Source organism: Mchenga conophoros, linkage group LG16 (assembly GCF_057382185.1).
Source record: "Mchenga conophoros isolate Kocher_MC1m ecotype Shallow Benthic linkage group LG16, M_conophoros_male_GT1.1, whole genome shotgun sequence".
NCBI lineage: Eukaryota > Metazoa > Chordata > Actinopteri > Cichliformes > Cichlidae > Mchenga > Mchenga conophoros.
Window position 1 is genome coordinate 8799563 of NC_140541.1, and position 18723 is coordinate 8818285.

The window sequence follows — 18723 nt, forward strand, 5'->3', positions numbered from 1 at the left end:
GCGTGAAAAACCAATCAGAGGTTTGAAAAGGAAAACTGTCCCGCCCGTGCCGCGTTGAATTGTGGGACGAAATCCTAAAAGGACAACAAAATATTATCAGTTATCGCGCATAGAAAACTGTTTGTTTGCCACACATTGAGGATTATTTTCATACACTACCTTTCCGGAGAAACAGAAATGGAACATGTGCATCTGGCTGTGGAGGAGGACGACCTTTATTCGGGTTACAATGATTATAATCCGACATTTGACTCGGAGGTAAGTTAACCGCTAACCTAACACTATATTAGCACATTGTTTCTAAGCGTATAGAAAATCAACTTTGAAAAATTAATGTTGGTTATATGAGGTCGAGATAGTGGCATGGCGAAAGACTAATTACTTCAAAGTTTTATTTCAAAATTGTTTGTGTAAAAAATGTCTGCTCTTCCGTCGGCCCACTATGTAAAAAATGAAGACTAATTGTTGACTAATTTTAAGGAGCTGGAGAATGATGTGGGCTTCCAGCAAGCAGTGAGGACAAGTCATGGAAGAAGACCCCCGGTAAGTGCCAAATACTCTGTGTGTGTGTGTGTGTGTGTGTGTGTGTTTGTTTGTTTGTTTGTTTGTTTGTGCGCGCTTGTGTGAGTGAATGAGTAAGTAAGTGGGAGAGAGAGAGGGGTTTTCTGGAGGTGTATAAATCGTTTAACTACTAATATATCATGTCTTTAATTTTCTAGATGACTGCCAAGTTTCCTGGCACTCCCATTGGACCTCGATCTTTAGCTTCTTCTTTTGGCGTAAGTACAATGAAATAAAATGATCCTTTAAAAGTGAAACATTTTTGAATGAGCACAACAAATACAGATACCTCCTTCAAAGTGCAGTTCTTTGTTGAAAGTTGCTCAGATTAAATCAATGATCAGTGACAAGATGTGCAGCCAATGGTGATTGTTTCATTACTGTGAAGCATTTATGTGGAACGTTTTTTTCATATCTACATGTTAAAAAGACCTAAATTATTGTTATTGATTACAATATTAATACTTATTGTTTCACAAAGGCTCGGCTTCATATGGCCTCTTCAATGGGACGACCCATGACTGGAGCTGTACAGGTGAGAAGTATTATTGAACAATCAAATGTGCAAATAAGGTCTTGCATAGTTTTGTTAGATTATTTTTTTTATAATTAGTGTTTACTATATATGTATTTTTTGTTATTTTGCAAATGTACCAGGATGGGTCAGCCCGTCCAATGACTGCCGTCAAAGCAGCAGGTTACACCTCCTCCCTGAGTCGTGGTGAGTTTAAAGTTGTCTGTTTCATCTATTGTCTTTTGCGTGTCGATAATGATTTAAAAGTTATTATTGTATACTTCAGGAATAGGTACAGTTGAGTGTTTCTAACATAAAACAATAAAAAAAAAAATTGCATTTTTTTGTTAATATAAACCTCTGTGCATTCCTGTAAGGACATATTTATAGATGCAAGTTCTGTGTCTTTCCCCTTGCAGTTATATAGTGATGAATTGGTATGATTTATATTTTCAGGCTCAGCCTTTGACCCTCTGGGCCAGTCCAGGGGTCCTGCACCTGCACTCGAAGCAAAGAATGAGGATACGTAAGTTATCACTTTAGACTGCTTTGTTTCAGTGTGAAAATGCTATGCAGTACACTCACTCTGCAACTTCATTAGGTATGCCTGTTCAACTGCTCTTTGATGCAAATATCTAATCTGCCAGTCTTATGTCAGCAACTCAGTAAATTTAGGCACATAAACATGGTCAAGATGACCTGCTGAAGTTGAAACCTTGCATCCGGGAAAGAAATGTGATTTAAATGACTTTGAACGGGGCATGACTGTTTGCTTGAAACAGCCTGGTTTGAGTTTGAGTGTTTAAAAAACTGCAGATCTGTTGGGAGTGGCAATTTTCTAGTTGAAATTGTCGTGCTGATGCTGCTTTGAGATGATAGGAAGGTAACAGACAACCACTCTTTACAAGCAAGGTATGCAGAAGAGCATCGCTGAATGCACAGCACATCAAAACTTAAAGCAGATGGGCTACATCAGCAGAAGACCACGCCATGTGACCCTCCTGTTAGGTAGTACAGGAAGCTGAGGCTACAGTTTAGAGGGTCACTGAAACTAATAGAATAGATTAGAAGAACAGAAAGAAAGCATCGCTTGTGAAATTCTGATTGTAGGGTCACAATTTGGCATAAGGAACACAAAAACATTTCGCCATCCTTCTTCGCACCAGTGGTTCAGGCTGGGAGTGGTGGTGTAATGGTGTGGGGGATATTTTCTTGGCACACCTTGGGCCTCTTATTACCAGCTATTATAAACTGACAAATGTTTCACTCTCATCATGTTCTTGCAGGCCTGAGGAGAAGATCAAAATCTTGGAGAAGAAAGTGAATGACCTGATAGAGGAGAGCTGCATGGCACAGAGCATGGGAGCCTTACAAGTGGTCAGCCTTTCACTCTTTAACAAACTTTTTACTAATGTTGACTGTCTGGATTTAAAGAGAAGGCTCTCCAAGTGGGGCAGTTTGCCATAATTCATTTTTAACTGTGTCAGCTCTCTCACAGTAGTATAAAAATGTAAGCAGTATAAAAACTGCTTACATTTCTACCAGAGTAATACCTAAAACGGCTGTTAGGACAAAGTACTTGAAGTTTATCAACCTTCCCATTTCCAGTGGTTTTTCATACATGAGGAAAATTGGTCTAATATTTTACAGGCAATGTGTTATGTCACATAACAGCAGTGTGTGGTTTGCTGTGATTTCTGAAAAATTAAAAGAGCTGTTTTTAAAAATATTGTTATTACAGGTAATTTTCATCTTGTGGAAGGCCAAGGCCTTTTTGGTCGGCACCAGAATGTCTAATGGGCAGGAAAAACTTGTTACATCATTGCAGCAGAGTGTTTATTCATAATTACTTCTGATTATTACCCAGAAGTGGCTTACTTGCTGTGTGTGTTTGTGTGGGTCTGTGTCTGTGTCTACAGGCCCTTGAAAAAGCCAAAGAGGCAGGGCGGAAGGAGAGAGCCCTGGTCAGACAGAGGGAACAGTCTGGCAGTGCAGACCATATAAATCTAGACCTCACGTACTCTGTAAGTCAGGCTGCTGTATGCTTGTTCTACACTCTGCACTCATGAGTAATGATTTGCTTTCTAAAAGAACAGTCTGGTGTTGATTTTCTTTTGAAAAAACTACTTTTTAATGCCTGAAAAACCAAACTGATAAGTGATAAGTAAAAATAAGCAAGAGAGAGGGTTTTTTCAGTCAAAAATAAATCAAAGTTGTACTTTTCATTTAAAATGCTCCATATCCTCCTGGTCTACAATAACTGTAGAAATAAACCACAAGTGCTTTCTCAGTAGTGTATGCAAAATCTGTTCTTATTTATCTCATTCAGAGTAAATTATTATTATTGTTTCATATTAAAATATTAAAGTAAATCATCTCAGATGTTTGTGTTCATGGCTCAGCTATTTAGGAAGGAACAGCTCGCGGAAGACAGATACAATTTAAAGTTTGTTTTTGAGAATCAATTTCTAACATCAGTTTTTAATTATTTTATTTAGAAATATTAAATGTTTCTCCCATTACAGGTTTTGCTCAACCTTGCCAACCAATACACAAACAATGAAATGTACCCAGAGGCCCTGAACAGCTACCAGATCATTGTGAAGAATAAAATGTTCAGTAACGCAGGTGAGCAGGCCGCTCAGCTTCACACTCACTGCTGGTGTACTTAGAATGTGGCAGCCCTTGTAAATACAATCATGTGAAAACGAAGTTTTATACACCGCATGAAAGCTTGTGGAATACCTTCAGCAGCAGCAACTTCAAGTAATATTTATCCCAATGACTTTATCAGTGTTTCCTGTTGTTGTTGAGGAATATTGGCTCACTGTTCTTTACAACATTGCTTCAGTTCCTTCAGGGTTTCAGGCATTCATTTATCCACAGCTTTCTTAAGGACCTACCACAGGATTTAAATCATGTTGAGGTCTGCACTCTGACTCGTTTATTGCAGCGTGTTGATTCTTTTCTTTTTTTAGTCATTCTGTTATAGATCTGCTTGTTTTCATGGGATCATTGTCCTCCCCATGACCCAGTAACACCCACGCTTTGCAGGTGGCCTCACGTTTGACTCGACAATACTTTGGTATAAAGACGCGTACATGGATGTCTCAATGAGTGCAAATCTAAGCTATGCTCTTCTTGTAGAAACGTATATCGAAGCCATACTAGATCAATCATTTTCTAATTGTACTCTCATGAGCTTTAACATGATAACTGAGGCCTGTAGACTCTGAGGTGTAGCTCATGGTGTATTTTTGCAGTATCTTGGATTTTTACTGCTGGGAAAATTGTGGCATTGTGTTAAATAGTCCCAGATCACTGACACATAAGAAAAAAGTCATGTTTCATACATTGTAAATTCTTTGTTGTATCGCTTGTCTTGTGGTTTTTCCGTCAAACTATGCATGCTGCTGTTCCAGGCCGCCTGAAAGTCAACATGGCCAACATCTACTTTAAACAGAAGAACTATCCTAAAGCCATCAAGTTCTACCGAATGGCGCTGGATCAGATAACAAATGCCCACAAAGAAATGAGGATCAAGATCATGCAGAATATCGGTGTAGTGTTTATCTGCATGGGCCAGTACACAGATGCCATTACGTCTTTCGAGCACATCATGAGCGAGAGTCCAAATATCAAGACAGGCTTCAACCTTATCCTGTGCTACTATGCTATTGGTGACAGAGAGAGGATGAAGAAGGCCTTTCAGAAGCTCATCTCTGTTCCTCTGGGCATTGATGATGAAGACAAATACATCCCTTCCAATGTGAGTGATATTTTATTACAGCATTTATTATTATTTCATTAATTAAGTCTAGTTCTGCCAACTCTTTCAGGAAGACACCAGCTCCAATATGGTCATTGAAGCCATTAAAAATGACAAACTTCACCAGATGGAGAGAGATCTGTAAGAAGATATTCACAACACAAACCCAACTCTGTCTTGCTCCATCAGTCCTCTGTGTTACTCCCCCCCCCCCCCCTTAATTCACCTGTTCCTCTGACTTCCTGTATGCTGTTCATAGAAAAACCCTGGCTGAGAAATACATCATGACAGCAGCCAAGCTCATTGCCCCAGCGATTGAGACTTTGTTTGCTACTGGATTTGACTGGTTTGTTACTGCTGTCTTTTTCTTTGCATCTAAAGACTTTAATGTGAGCATGGTATGTTTGTTTGTCATTGAATAACTGAAAATTGTGACAGTGCCTAAGTGTTGTATAATTACAGTTCATTTACGATTACATAAATGTCCCAACTTCATTGCTTGAACGTTTAAAAAAAAAAAAAAGCTCAAAGACTGCCCTTAGAGGGAGATTGTAACAAGAAGAAGGTTTTAATTGTTTGAGTCTTCCAGTGGCTCTCGTTTCTTTAGTGGTGGTGTGAGGGACTTTCCAAAGTTCCTTTACTTGCCTAAACTTCTCTGCACACTAGTTTGATCACATTTTCTGAACATTTTTCTGGAGCAGACTGACAATAAACCTCAAGCTCTACTATTATTTCGACAATTTCTCTCCCTAATGCTTTCTTATTTAGGTTTTTAAATGAACATAATACATGTTGAATACTCGTAAAAGTACTCGACATGTGCATTGATGTGCACTAATGCACATTAGTATGTTGGAGAGGACCATTTCAATATTGAGAAACATAAGTCAAAATCAAACAATTGCTTAATTATTCTCCATTTATGCACCTGCTGTTTACAGTGATCAATCGAATGCTGGCATTTGACACGTGAAGATAGTGAATGTATGTTTTCTTTTTTTTTTAAGGTGTGTCGACATGGTGAAGAGTTCTCAGTATGTCGAGCTTGCCAATGATTTAGAGATCAACAAAGCCATCACCTACCTCAGACAGAAGGACTTCAAACAGGTGAGAGTATCAGCAGCATTAAGGGTACTTCCTTCTTTTCTGGTCTGTGTATTTTACAACCACACCTTCCACTCTTAATAATTTGCTGCCAAACTAAATTTTAGACCATAATAAGACATCAAAATGAGGCTTTAGTAGCTTCCATCATATGTGGCTGTCATGTAAATTGATACCTTTGGTAATATTTGCCAAACCGAAAAAGTCGATGCGATTAAGTAAGGATCACACGCATTCAATTTATGGAAGTGTAATTCCCTTAAAACATGTGAAACCTGTTCTTCGTTATCCGTTTACATTAATTTGTGTTTCCATCTTTTTCTTTTCTTTTTATAACAATGTTGTAATACTGTTGCTCAGCACTATTCATACGTGTGCGTTTTCTCTTGTTGAGGCTGTTTGAACAGAGCTCAGTGTCCGACTGAGTATTTCATCTTCTCATTGTCTTTTTGCTTTTGTTTCCTCCCCATCTGCATGCCTAAGGTTGAGGTATGTCTGCCTTTCATTCCCATGTCCACATTTAGATTGTACTGGGTTTGTCCCCCTTAACTTGTTGCTTCATAAGGACGTCTTTTACCCAAATAATGCCACTGCAAGGAGACGTTTGTGAGGCAGTTATTGGTTTAGGCCCCACAGACTGCTCAGGAAAATCTTTGTGCTGAACGTATTCTTTGTTAATAATAATATCCAACTGAACAGTGGAGGACATGCAGCCATGTGTGGAGCTGCTTTGTGGCTAAGATTAAAGGACTCACTGTAGTAACTAACTATCTTGTAACCGCTGGTTTTACATCTGATGCATGCTGTGGTGCTTTTACAGTATTTACACACAGGAGTGTTGGTGATGTAACTGGTGGTCATCTGTGCAGCTGTAGCCAAGCTGGTGATTTGTGAAAATGCTAATCCTTACTCACTAATACAGTTGGGAAATTTTCCCCAGAATGTAACATACTCACAGAGACAGTCAGTTAGACAAAAAGGGGAAAGGGACTGACTTTAAACTTGCAAAGCATTATATTTACTTCACCAGAGCACAGCACACAGTGAAGGTGACGCATAAACAGATGTAAGGAATGAAGCAGAATTACAGCTTACCTTCAAATGTTCTTAGAAAAAAATGCCAAAATGTCCAAGTATCTTCACCATAAATGTGAAGATGCATATGTAATTTATCAGTGATTGGCTATTAATGGTTAATAATATTGTCGTTGATTCTTTGACTAACAATTCAGTAAATTTATGTGTCTTTTCTATGTTTCTTTGTGTGTTACATGCTGGGGAAATACGCTTGTACTTAAAATATCATTTATTACTGAGAATGCTGTACTGGAGGAGCTTTAGTACAGAGTGTTACCCTGATTGTAATGAGTTGTGTGTTTTCAGGCAGTGGAAACATTGAAGGCATTTGAGAAGAAGGACAGCAGAGTGAAGAGCGCTGCAGCCACTAACCTCTCTTTCCTCTATTTTCTGGTAAGAATCTCTTGATTATAAAATAACATTAGACTGAAAAGTTCTGAAAATTTAAAACACTTAAAATCAGCAAAATATTTGGAGGTTTGCTGTTAAAAAAATGTAATACTAAATGTTACTGTTGGGAGATGATTGAACAACCATATTCTCTTCTCTTGTAATTTCCCTAACAGGAGAAAGACTACGACCAGGCTGACCGATATGCCGACCTTGCTATGAATGCTGATCGTTACAACCCAGCAGCACTTATCAACAAGGGCAACACGGTGTTTGTCAAACAGGACTATGAAAAGGCTGCAGAGTTCTACAAAGAAGCACTGAGGAATGATTCCTCGTGCACCGAAGGCCTTTACAACCTGGGTAAGTGCTCCTTAACTGCAGCTGTAATGCGGTAGTAGATAAGCAGGAGGTTTGATGTATTGCGCAACAACAATTGGGCGTGCAAGAATCATTTGGGAATGAACAACAAGAGCTTGCTGCACTCTGAACTGTGGTCTGTTATTAATATTTGCTGCAAGCACTGGTTGAACTTTAAATTCAGACTCTTGACTGTTAGGAAAATATAGTGAGGCCATAAGTGCCCTGTCTAAATCTCTGTGTATCTTCATCCAGCATTCTGCTATGAGTATCAGAATATTGGCTGAGGCTACATTGAGAATAAGTGTGGACACAGCATGACCGACTCTATTGGAATGTGCACAAATACATAAATAACAAGAAGCACTTAGAGCACAAACCTCCCCCAGGGCAGCTCACTCTCTGCGAAGTATTTACTTTTAATTGTATTGTATTTTGTGTTTAAAGATTATGTAGGAGTAGGTAATGGATAATTGGCATTGATTTATCAATACGTGGACACAAATAACCTTATTTTATTATATAATAATATACTACAGCATGTTTCTAACCAAGTAGGCAGCTCATTTTCTTTCTCTTGACAATACTTTCTTTAAAGATAGCATGCATTTTTGGGTCAATTTGAAAGAAAGGCAGATGCAAAATTGAGGTCAGAGGTCAAATGTGACATATTTGGATGCAAACTATAATGTGAGATTTAAAATTCCCATATACCATTTTATAAATGTTTTTAATACAAACAATTGCAGTAAGAAAAATAGTTTTAATTACCTCTATCTACTGTTATTACTTTAACCTTCAGATCAAGCTATTGACCTTAAAGGAGAGGTCAGAGGTCAAATGAGACATGATATTTGAAAGCTTCATGGGTACTTTCTGTTGACAGTACACACCACAGTTGTCAGAATCTTAGTTTCAGTTATCAGGCTAACATTAGTTAACATAACTTATCAGGCGTTTTGGTCTGTTTTCAGCCAATAAATCTTTAAGTTCACCTTGAAGACCTTGGTTGATGTTAACGAAATTTAAATGGTTTGTTAATATGACCCGACTCTACACCTATACAAAGTTTTCTCAGAATTCATTTAAAACCTTTGGAGCTATCGTATTCACAGACACGGTAGCTCTTTAAACAACAGCATCCAAATTTTAAAGTCATCTTAAGTAAAAGGTATCGCTGGAATAAAACTACACCAACATGTGGTATATATGTGTGATTATTATTAACATAGAGGCACAGTTACGTGACTGAATTTTCCCCTAAACCTTGTTCCAGGTCTGACTTATCAAAGACTGAATCGCCTAGAGGAGGCTCTGGACTGCTTCCTGAAGCTCCATGCCATTCTGAGGAACAGTTCCCAAGTCATGTACCAGCTGGCCAGCCTGTATCCCACTGCTAACAAGTGCTATGTGGAGATGGTTTTATCAGCGGGCCAGTACAATCGCCCAATATTAGCTATTTGTTCTTCTATTGTTATCGGCATTTGTAAGAGACAATCAATGAAAATTAGAGAAGTAAAGAAGACGTGAGAGAAATGCCATTACAAAGTGTCAAAGTCCATTGATGTTGCATAGTTTGTTCACCAGGGGGCACCATACGATGCCCCTGTTGCCAACAACATATTTAGAAAGACACAAACACAAAAACCAGCTGATCTGAGCAGAGTAAGGCAGCCTTTACTCCTAAACATAAATCTGTTTGGTTTCTTTGCTGTGTGTGAAAGAAAACATTTTTAGACGATATATTGGAATATCTGAGTTCTAAATCGCCAAATATCAGTATATAGTCTGATATAGTCTTAAAAATACTGTGTCAGACAGGCTCTAGTGATCGTTTGTATGTCACACAGATGATCTGTTTTTACTCGTATGTACTTTAGGGTTTGTTGGAATGTGTTCATTCAGGGATTCGAGCCTGTTTGTCCATATATCATCACATGAGCATCTATTAGTTCTTAACACTTTGATCCCAGCTATGAGCTTCTAGAAAATCCCGAACAAGCAATCGAGTGGCTAATGCAGGTCATCAGTGTAACTCCCACAGACGCCCAGGCACTGGCTAAGCTGGGAGAACTGCATGATGGCGAGGGGGACAAATCCCAGGCTTTCCAGTACTATTATGAGGTACCAGAAGCTTAATTTCATGGCGGGGGGTTTTCTCTCTAAATTACACTGTACAGAAGTTAACAGTATATTTTTTGTCTGTGGACCCATTGTAAAAAACAGCAATTTGTACAATGAAAAAATTGTTTGTTTTTTTTGTCACTTTTTTGCTCATCTGTTAGTTAATTATGTTAGAGTAGTATGAATGACCATGATGGAGATATTTAGCAGTACAAAAGGCTGTAAAACTTCTCAAAGTGCAGATAAAAGTAAAAGATTTATGCCCTTCTTCACATTATCTAAACACAGGCCGGATTGGACCCTCTGCTGTCCTGATCCTGGCCCCCAGCCCCTACTTTTGACACCACTACTTTAAGCTAACTAATGTTGTTACGTTGTTGCTGTCCAGTCCTTTAGGTACTTTCCCTCCAACATCCATGTGATTGAGTGGCTCGGCGCTTACTACATTGAGACACAGTTCTGTGAGAAAGCCATTCAGTACTTTGAAAGAGCCACGCTAATACAGTAAGTAACTACTATTTAGATTATTTTAAACAGATAGCACGGATGGGTTGGTAAAAAATTGTAAGTTCACACTCTAAGGTTTTTATGGAAGCCCTTTAAATGAGTTTCAAACTTAAATGAATGTGAAAGCCTCTCGTTTTATATGGAACTGTTGCAGAAAAAATTAGTGAAGTTGTTTCACATTCTCTAATCTTGAGGCACATAGTTCCACCTTTTTTGTTACGTGGTATCAATTATTAAAATATATTAACTATTTCAGTGTGGTACTGGCATACTGATATGAGGTCAGCAAAATGATTTAAGTCAGGTGTTGGTTTGTGTGTTTATATTGATCAGATGTGTTTCTGCTCCTCAGACCAACTCAGGTGAAGTGGCAGCTAATGGTGGCAAGCTGCTACAGACGAAGTGGTGAGAAAAACACGTTTCGCCTCAGCTTGCATGGCAATAAAACAACAAAGCAAAGTTGCAATGTGAGCTAGCAGAGTTCATTTCATTTTTTTGTTCTTCTTCTTTTCCTCTTTCACAGGAAACTCCCAGAAAGCACTGGAAACTTATAAAGAAATCCACCGAAAGTTTCCAGAAAATGTGGAATGTAATTGATCCAGCTTGTTACACAGTTTTCAACGGAACTCTTGACCAGCAACAGATGGTGCCCTGATCAGAGTGTAAAATTAAAGAGTGTGTGTGTGTGTTGTTTGGTGCAGGCTTGCGTTTCCTGGTGCGGCTGTGCACAGATATGCAATTGAAGGAAGCCCAAGACTACGCCACCAAACTGAAGAAGGTAGAGAAGATGAAGGAAATCAGAGAGCAGGTATTCTGTCAGACATTTCTGAGTAAATAAACTAATGATCTGTTTGGCAGATCTCAATTCTACATTTAATAAAAAAAAGACTTGAAAATAATTTGCAGAAACCCCCCCACAAAAAGTTCACTAACAAAGATAGAAATAAAATGGAATTGATTTTTAATAATGGTGACACACACACATATTTATAACATATAGATCCATCGAGGCTGGGGTCTATCACACCAGGCAAGACCCCAGGTGCAGGCTGTGTAAAGATGCCCCTGAGACAATCCAGCACATAACAGCAGGGTGCAAGATGCTAGCAGGCAAGGCATACATGGAACGCCATAACCAAGTGGCCGGCATAGTATACAGAAACATATGTGCCAAGTATGCCCCCTCAGGGTGGTGGAGAATGACTGAGCTAAGATCCTGTGGGACATAGTGGTGGTAGACAAGAAGAAGAAGACAGCCGTAGTGATAGATGTAGCTATACAGATTGACAACAACATCAGGAAGAAGGAACATGAGAAGCTGGAGAAGTACCAAGGGCTCATAATAAGTGGTCCGAGTGGTAATCGGAGCGCTCGGTGCAGTGACCCCCAAGGTAGGCTCCAGCAGATCCCAGGAACAACATCCGAGATCTATTTGCATGAATTAAACTCCACACACTCCACTTTGTTTTGTATAAGTGGGTCCATCTGATGCATGTTAACATGCTGCCTGATGAATTACTTGCGTATTTTGCAGTTGTACATTAGAGACCTTTCGGGCACTTTCATCAATCATCTTTTCATCACTTTTTTTAACAGAACCCTGACGTCTGTTCCTGGATGAGCGCTCGCTGATTTAAAACACGCGCGTTTCCTTTAGATGCAACGTTGGACCGTGGTCACTGCAACTCTGCAGCTGCATGAAAAACAGCTGTTTTTCGTCTCTATTTATTTTCCATGAATCAAACAGATGCTGTACAGCTGTTTAACACCTGGCTGATAGTAATCTCGGGTCTTTTTCAAAACAGCTTTAGTGTTTGGAGAGCTGTTCTCAGGTCTGATGCCAGAGCAGTTTGAGTTGTTCAGTGTCACATGAAACGTCAGAATGAATTAGAAAAGTGGTCAGTGGTTTGAATATAAGCAGCCAAAGGGATCAATCTCATTTTCTGTGATGGTTAGCATAAAGCCTGTGTTTTCTTTCCCAATCTAAACCTAGATTAACTCAAGACCCAAGTCATGGAACCACATTACATAGGCCAACAATGTTGCTTGTTTCTAATTGGATCTTATCCCACTGCTTGCATATGATCAATAGAATATCCTGGTTTACTTATGCTGTATTAATATTGTTCTTAATTTCTGGGTTTAAGCGCACCGCTGATGATGAAGATTACAAATAACACAGAATGGGACCTTTCGCACATTTGTCTGTGAAGAAAAATATTTTTAGGTGTTTTACCAATGCAGTACTCCAAGATTCTGATCACGGGAATGTTCTCATATCCTGTTTATTATGAATAATAGCTGAGTAAGAAAATAATCAGCTAACACTGCATCTTTTGAATAACTTCTGCAATGCATTGTTCCTTATATGTAATTATTATTTAATGGCTTCTAAACAACACACTTGTGATACATAAACTAGAGGTGGTTTGGGATCAGTGAAGATTTGAAGAAAGCCAGAGTAACAGAGCCGTGTGCCTTGGTCGTGTGGAGTGATATATCAAAGCCAGGAACAGATTAGACCGATGAGTTCGTCAAATAACAACCAGCTGCTGTTGGAGCAGAGAAACAGGCCTGCAGAGAATGATGGAGGGTTGACTCGTTAATCCCCAAATTCTTCAAACTGAAAAACAGTGGAAAACAACCGATCCCACTGATAAAACAAACTGCACGGTGCATGACACGAGGACTGAGAGGATAGCAATAACCGAAATCTAATATATGAGCTCGACGTTGGCTTTGTGTGGTTGTTTTTCGTGGCATCATATATCCTTGTTTTCATTTCTTTTCCTTTTTTGTCATCATCTTTAAAACTAACTGCTTATGGTTTTAGTGATTCTGCAGAGTACTCCCCTGACTTTATGTAAGGCTTGTTTACATGTAACATTTTTATGGTACGTAATATTTTTTGCGCATTAATGTCACATTCCGTTGAATATTGGGGCTTATCTTTTTGCCAGATTGTTTTCATAGCAAAAAAATGTACTTTGTTTATGAAGCACAGTGTTTATTGAAGCGCTGTAATCTGATTGGCAAAACTGCGTTTTGAAGTCAAAGACATTTAGAACACATTTAGTGTTATTTGTGTCCCTGCCCGCAATTTCTCTCATACGCCACCCTTTTCTCTTATTTCCCTTTGCAGAGGATAAAATCGGGACGGGAAGGCAGCGCGAGAAGTCGAAGAGAAGGCAGAGAGAGCAGTGCAGGCAGCGCTGGTGAGTCGGTTGTTGTTTTTCAAATTAGGTCAACAGATTACCGCCGCTGTTATTTGCAACTGAGTCCAGAGTTGTGCGTCCACACATCATCAACCTATAGTGGTGTAAATAATTATTCGATCTCCATTGCTTACTTTAGAAAGATATTAACGGTCTCTAATTTTTATGGTAGTTTAATGGAAAGAGAGAGAATATCAACCAGAGTTCAAGAAAAAAAAACTTGTATAAAAGTTATAAATTAATTTGCATGTTACTGAGTAGAAATATATTTGATCCCTACAACTGCAACAGAATTCTGTCTCTCACAGATTGGGATCAATCAATTACAAATACTCCTGAGCTCAGTTTGTGTATAAAGCACACCTGTCCACAGAATCAGCTTCTTCCATTCCAGCCTCACCACCACCACCATGGCTGAGGCCAGAGAGCTGTCAGAGGTTGTCAGGGACAAAATTGCAGACCTGCACAAGACTGGAATGAGCTACATGACCGTAGCTTATAAAGCTGCTGGTGTGATTATTTGGAAATGGAAAAAACATAAAATAACCATCAGTCATCCTCAGTCTGCAGCTCCATGCAAGATGTTGCCTCATGGAGTGAGGATGGTGATGAGGCGGTGGATTACCCCAATATTACATGGGAGGAGCTTGTTAACGATCTGAAGGCAGTCGAGACCGCAGTCTCCAAGAACACCATTAGTAACACGCTGTGTTGTAATGAACTGAAATCTTGCAGCGCTCAAGAAGGTCGTTTTGCTCAAGAAGGCTGTGCAGGCCAGTCTTGAGTTTGCCAGTGAACATCTAAATCATGTTGGGGAAAAGTGCTGTCGTTAGATGAAACCAAAATCAAGCTCTTTAGCATCAACTCAACCCTCTGTGTTTGGAGGAAATGTAATGCTGGGTATGACTCAAAGAACATCATCCCCACAGTCAAGCACACATTGTGCTTTGGGCTGTTTTTCTGCTAAGAGCACAGGACAACTTCACTGCACTGAGGGGCCAGTGGACGGGGCTGTGTACCGTAAAATCTTGGATGAGAACCTCCTCCCCTCAGCCAGAGCACTGAAGATGAGTCATGGATGGATCTTCCAGCATGACAATGACCCACAACGTATCGCCAAGGCAAGGGTTTCACCATCAAGTACTTAGTAGGTGTTATGCTTGAGGATCAAATACTTGTTTAAGTCAGTGACATGCAAATCAATTTATAACTTTTATATAATGTTGGGGTTTTTTGTGGATTTTTGGATTTTGTTGACATTCTGTGTCTCCATGGAAACAAGCAAACATACAGATTCAGCAGGTGATCAGATAGTTACTTTCCCCCATTGTATCTGTGTTGCGGTGTTAATAATGCAGATGTCAATAAGTATGTAACTGTGCTGGTGATGTGGCATCAAACAACTGTGGATCCCCCAAATCAGCCAGCAGAGAGACAGAGAGCCACACATCTGTCTGTGGCATCTGTCCACAGACTGTGCTCTCCATGTCCTCTATCCACGTTCTCTCTGCTCAGACCTTACATCATTAAGGATTTAAACTTACACTTGTTTTGTGTTGTACTGCAACACAAAAGGCACACTGAGCTCCCAGAATGAGGCACATCTATAAAAATCTTATTAGAGTCACATTGAAAACCATCTCCATGTGTGGGTTTTGGTGTAATTTCAAGTTAAATGAACATACAGTACAGGAACATCTGTGAACTTTATTAGGCGTAGGTTTTTTTCATGGCAGCTTGAGCTAAACCAAGATTTTAGTTTGAGAAGTTTGCTCACATAAATATAATTTTCATAAAACATTGTAATGGTTCTGATGCCTCTTCTATAACGACGATCGTCGTCATGATTTTGATCAGATCCACTCTTTTATTTTTATGTCTCACTGCTTCTTTCTGTCTCTCTACCTGTTGTTCACACATGCTGCAGCAGGCATCTCCACACCTGTCCTCATCTCTCCTAAGAAGTCCAGCGTTATGGGTATATGTTTTCAAACACCACACTGAGGCCTGATCTGCTCAGACCTCCTCATCCTGCTGGATCCTGCAGGATGAGGAGGTCTGAGCACTCTGTGGGATTAGTGGACTCTGAAGAGGCTGAACATTCAGTACAGATCCCCATCAAATACAGACAAATAGGCTGGCTGTGGCACTGGAAAGCTGGACCATGAGCAAATTTCAAATGTAATCCATACAAACCAGAGAGCCTCCAGAAAGTGTAACAAGGCCCAGCTTTTCCATGCTGTGCAGCTGAACGTCTCTAGCAGGCTCCTGTAGTCGAGTTGTATTCATATATGAGTTTGTGTAACGGACACCTGTTAATGCGCTTGCTGCTCTCTCCCGCCAAGGCTTCCATTAGTCCTCTGTGTCGTGATAAATTAGATTAGGACTTTTCATCTTCCCATAGCTTAGTGGTGCCAGAGCCTCCAAATGCATCTGTTAAAATGAACACACACGGTTGCTGGAGACTGTCCATCACAGCCTTGCTACTTCAGTCTTTCAGATGCTTAAATATTGGTTTGAACGTTTAAATTGTTGAACTAAAACCCAGATCCTTTTCTCATTTTCTCATGGTGCACAAGATGAGGTCAAAGCAGGTGAGAGAAGCGAGGTTGTAAACCGCAGACACATTTATTGTCATCATCTTTCATTGCAAGTGGCAGACTTTTTTGCTACTCTCTGTGCTGTAAGACCTTCAGTCTAGCTCTGTAATCTCTCCTTCCTTCTCATCTTCTTCTCTGGATCTTCTGTCTTCATCTGTATTCCCTCTCTGCTTCCTCTTTGCTTCCCAGTATCTCAGTCTGAGTCTAAACACTTCAGTCCACTACTGGACTCGGGGAGAGGTATGTAAGACTGTGACTTTCAGGCTATGTGCCTGTAATTCTGGCCATTTGTAGTTGAATAAACTGGGGCTTGTTTCTTTGCTCAGTTCATTCAATTCAATTCAATTTTATTTATCTAGTGCCAAATCACAACAACAGTCACCTCAAGGCGCTTTATATTGTACGGTAGATCGTACAATAATACAAACAGAGAAAAACCCAACAATCATATGACCCCCTATGAGCAAGCACTTTGGCAACAGTGGGAAGGAAAAACTCCCTTTTAACAGGAAGAAACCTCCAGTAGAACCAGGCTCAGGGAGGGGCGGGGCCATCTGTGAGCCAGAGATTAATAACAAGTATGATTCAGTGCAGAGAGGTCCAGTAACACATAATGAGTGAGAAAGGTGACTGAAGAAGAAATACCCAATGCATCATGGGAATCCCCTAGCAGCCTACACCTATTGCAGCGTAACTAAGGGAGGATTCAGGGTCACCTGATCCAGCCCTAACTATATGCTTTAGCAAAAATGAACATTTTAAGCCTAATCTTAAAAGTAGAGATAGAGTAGAGATGTTTCAGAAGTTGTTACATCTGTAGTTTGCCCTCAAATGCACAGTCAGCTCACCTGCCAATGAGCTTTAAGAGCCAAAACAGCAAAATTCACATAAATTAGACTAAGGGAAGCTGTGTAGCAGCAACAGCATGTTTAGGTTTGTACTGTGAGTCTCTGCTGTGAAATCTTAAGATGACCTCTGATAAAGTTCTTCAGTCAGGCAAAGGTGTCTGCACATACAGGTGATTCTCTTCTACGGAGCATTAGCATCAGACCTATTTTATTTTTAATTTTATAAGAGCTCCTGTCATTAGAAATCTTTTAAGTGATTAAAACCATCTGAGTGAAGCACTGCAAGGCACGCATAGCAGAAGTGAGTTTCCCAAGTGAAGAAGAAAAAATGGACCTGATCCAGAAATCGTTTGACAGGCAGCCGTGATGTTGGACTGTGCTCATTTTTTGCACTGAAAGGAGGAGGAGGAGGGGAGCGAGCACTCAGACGGCTCCGAGATATTCGGGGAAAACCCTCTCGTTCACCTGAGAGTTTTCCATCTTTTCTGTAAAGTCTGCGTATTGTGTGGTCTCGTGTGTCTGCAGGTCTTCAGCTCTCTCGTGACTGACGTGTGAGTCTGGTGGTTTGTTTTCTCACGTTTCCACAGCTGTCGTTCTGCAGTCTGAATCTGGTGAAACGCAGTGGCAGAACAGGAGAGAAGTGTGTCGAAACATGGGGATTTTCTAACCTGTGTTTTCTATCATGTGTGATGTGCCTTTTCAAACGTAAATGATATGGTTGGGTTAATGTACCTGAACTTTTTTTCAACATATCTTTAATAAGAAAAAATAGTTAAAAGCCAGAAAGTTGCGTCATCTCTATTGATCTCCATCTCCTTGCAAAAATAAAGGGTTATTTGTGTTTCAGAGGTGTATAAAACAAGCCTATAACGTCTTTAATTGTGGAAACTTCTGTTGCAGCTCCTAGCTTCTAGCATGTGTTGTGTAAACTAAAAGAGAAATGCAAACGAAACTGTCCAAGAAAGGAAGGCAGGGGGGAAACGTTGATTTTTCCAACCGAGGTCTCAGTTTGCCAGCAGTTTGAGATTTTTTTGGGACTATGAGGGGAAGGTGGAATATCAGGCCTCCTTCCTGTTTTTCAGCTTTCTGCTGCCGATCCCCTAAGGTTTCCAAGGCTACCTGGCAGCCAGATGTTGGCTGCTGCTGTCTGCAGTCATGTCTGTAATTCATATCACTACACGCCCCTGTCAGCCTGTCATATAAGCCTGGAACACACATGTGCACATTATCCAGCATATTCATTACATCCTGTCAAAAGTACCTGAGTGTGTTGCATATTAGTGTTGCATTTTAGCAGCTGGTCAGTAGGCATGTTCGACCGCGCCATGTTTTCACAAAAATCGTCCATTATTGTACAGCAAGTCGTACATGTCAGTGATATTTAGTGACTGTGATTTCACATTGGAGGAATGCTTTTTCTGCACACATTCAGCCAATGTCAGCGAGATACTTGGGCCATGAAAAAGACATTTTGTACGTGAAAGTGTGCAAGAAAACTTTGCACGTCTATATTCAGTCGCATGCAGGCCACAGACAGAGGCACTGCTGTTTTAAACAGCTTAAACATTTAAACAGCTTTTAATAGGATTTTGAATGTGAGTATTGCTTTTAAAAAAGATCATGAGTCAGCAGGTGTGTGCTTGTTTTTGTACAG

General features: G+C 39.9%; 1 protein-coding gene across 5 annotated transcripts in view; it reads left to right on the forward strand.

Moving 5' to 3' along the window:
* Positions 1-8: 8 nt before the first annotated feature.
* The window catches only part of ift88 (intraflagellar transport 88 homolog), a 23847-nt gene continuing 5132 nt past the window's right edge, over positions 9-18723 (forward strand). Inside the window, exons 1-25 of one of the 5 annotated variants that reach the window (XM_085249690.1) lie at positions 9-258; positions 481-543; positions 720-779; positions 1043-1096; positions 1219-1282; positions 1532-1601; positions 2362-2452; positions 2995-3099; positions 3601-3703; positions 4498-4844; positions 4915-4985; positions 5104-5190; positions 5852-5951; positions 7332-7418; positions 7592-7778; positions 9052-9160; positions 9749-9899; positions 10288-10403; positions 10759-10811; positions 10930-10995; positions 11108-11214; positions 13549-13621; positions 15549-15599; positions 16201-16215; positions 16411-16461. In XM_085249690.1, coding sequence (XP_085105816.1) covers positions 178-258; positions 481-543; positions 720-779; positions 1043-1096; positions 1219-1282; positions 1532-1601; positions 2362-2452; positions 2995-3099; positions 3601-3703; positions 4498-4844; positions 4915-4985; positions 5104-5190; positions 5852-5951; positions 7332-7418; positions 7592-7778; positions 9052-9160; positions 9749-9899; positions 10288-10403; positions 10759-10811; positions 10930-10995; positions 11108-11214; positions 13549-13621; positions 15549-15599; positions 16201-16215; positions 16411-16461 — 2362 coding nt within the window. In that variant the 5' untranslated portion in view covers positions 9-177. The remainder of the gene's footprint in view (positions 259-480; positions 544-719; positions 780-1042; positions 1097-1218; positions 1283-1531; positions 1602-2361; positions 2453-2994; positions 3100-3600; positions 3704-4497; positions 4845-4914; positions 4986-5103; positions 5191-5851; positions 5952-7331; positions 7419-7591; positions 7779-9051; positions 9161-9748; positions 9900-10287; positions 10404-10758; positions 10812-10929; positions 10996-11107; positions 11215-13548; positions 13622-15548; positions 15600-16200; positions 16216-16410; positions 16462-18723) is intronic. The other 4 variants (XM_085249691.1, XM_085249692.1, XM_085249693.1 and 1 more) reach the window with 4 other exon arrangements.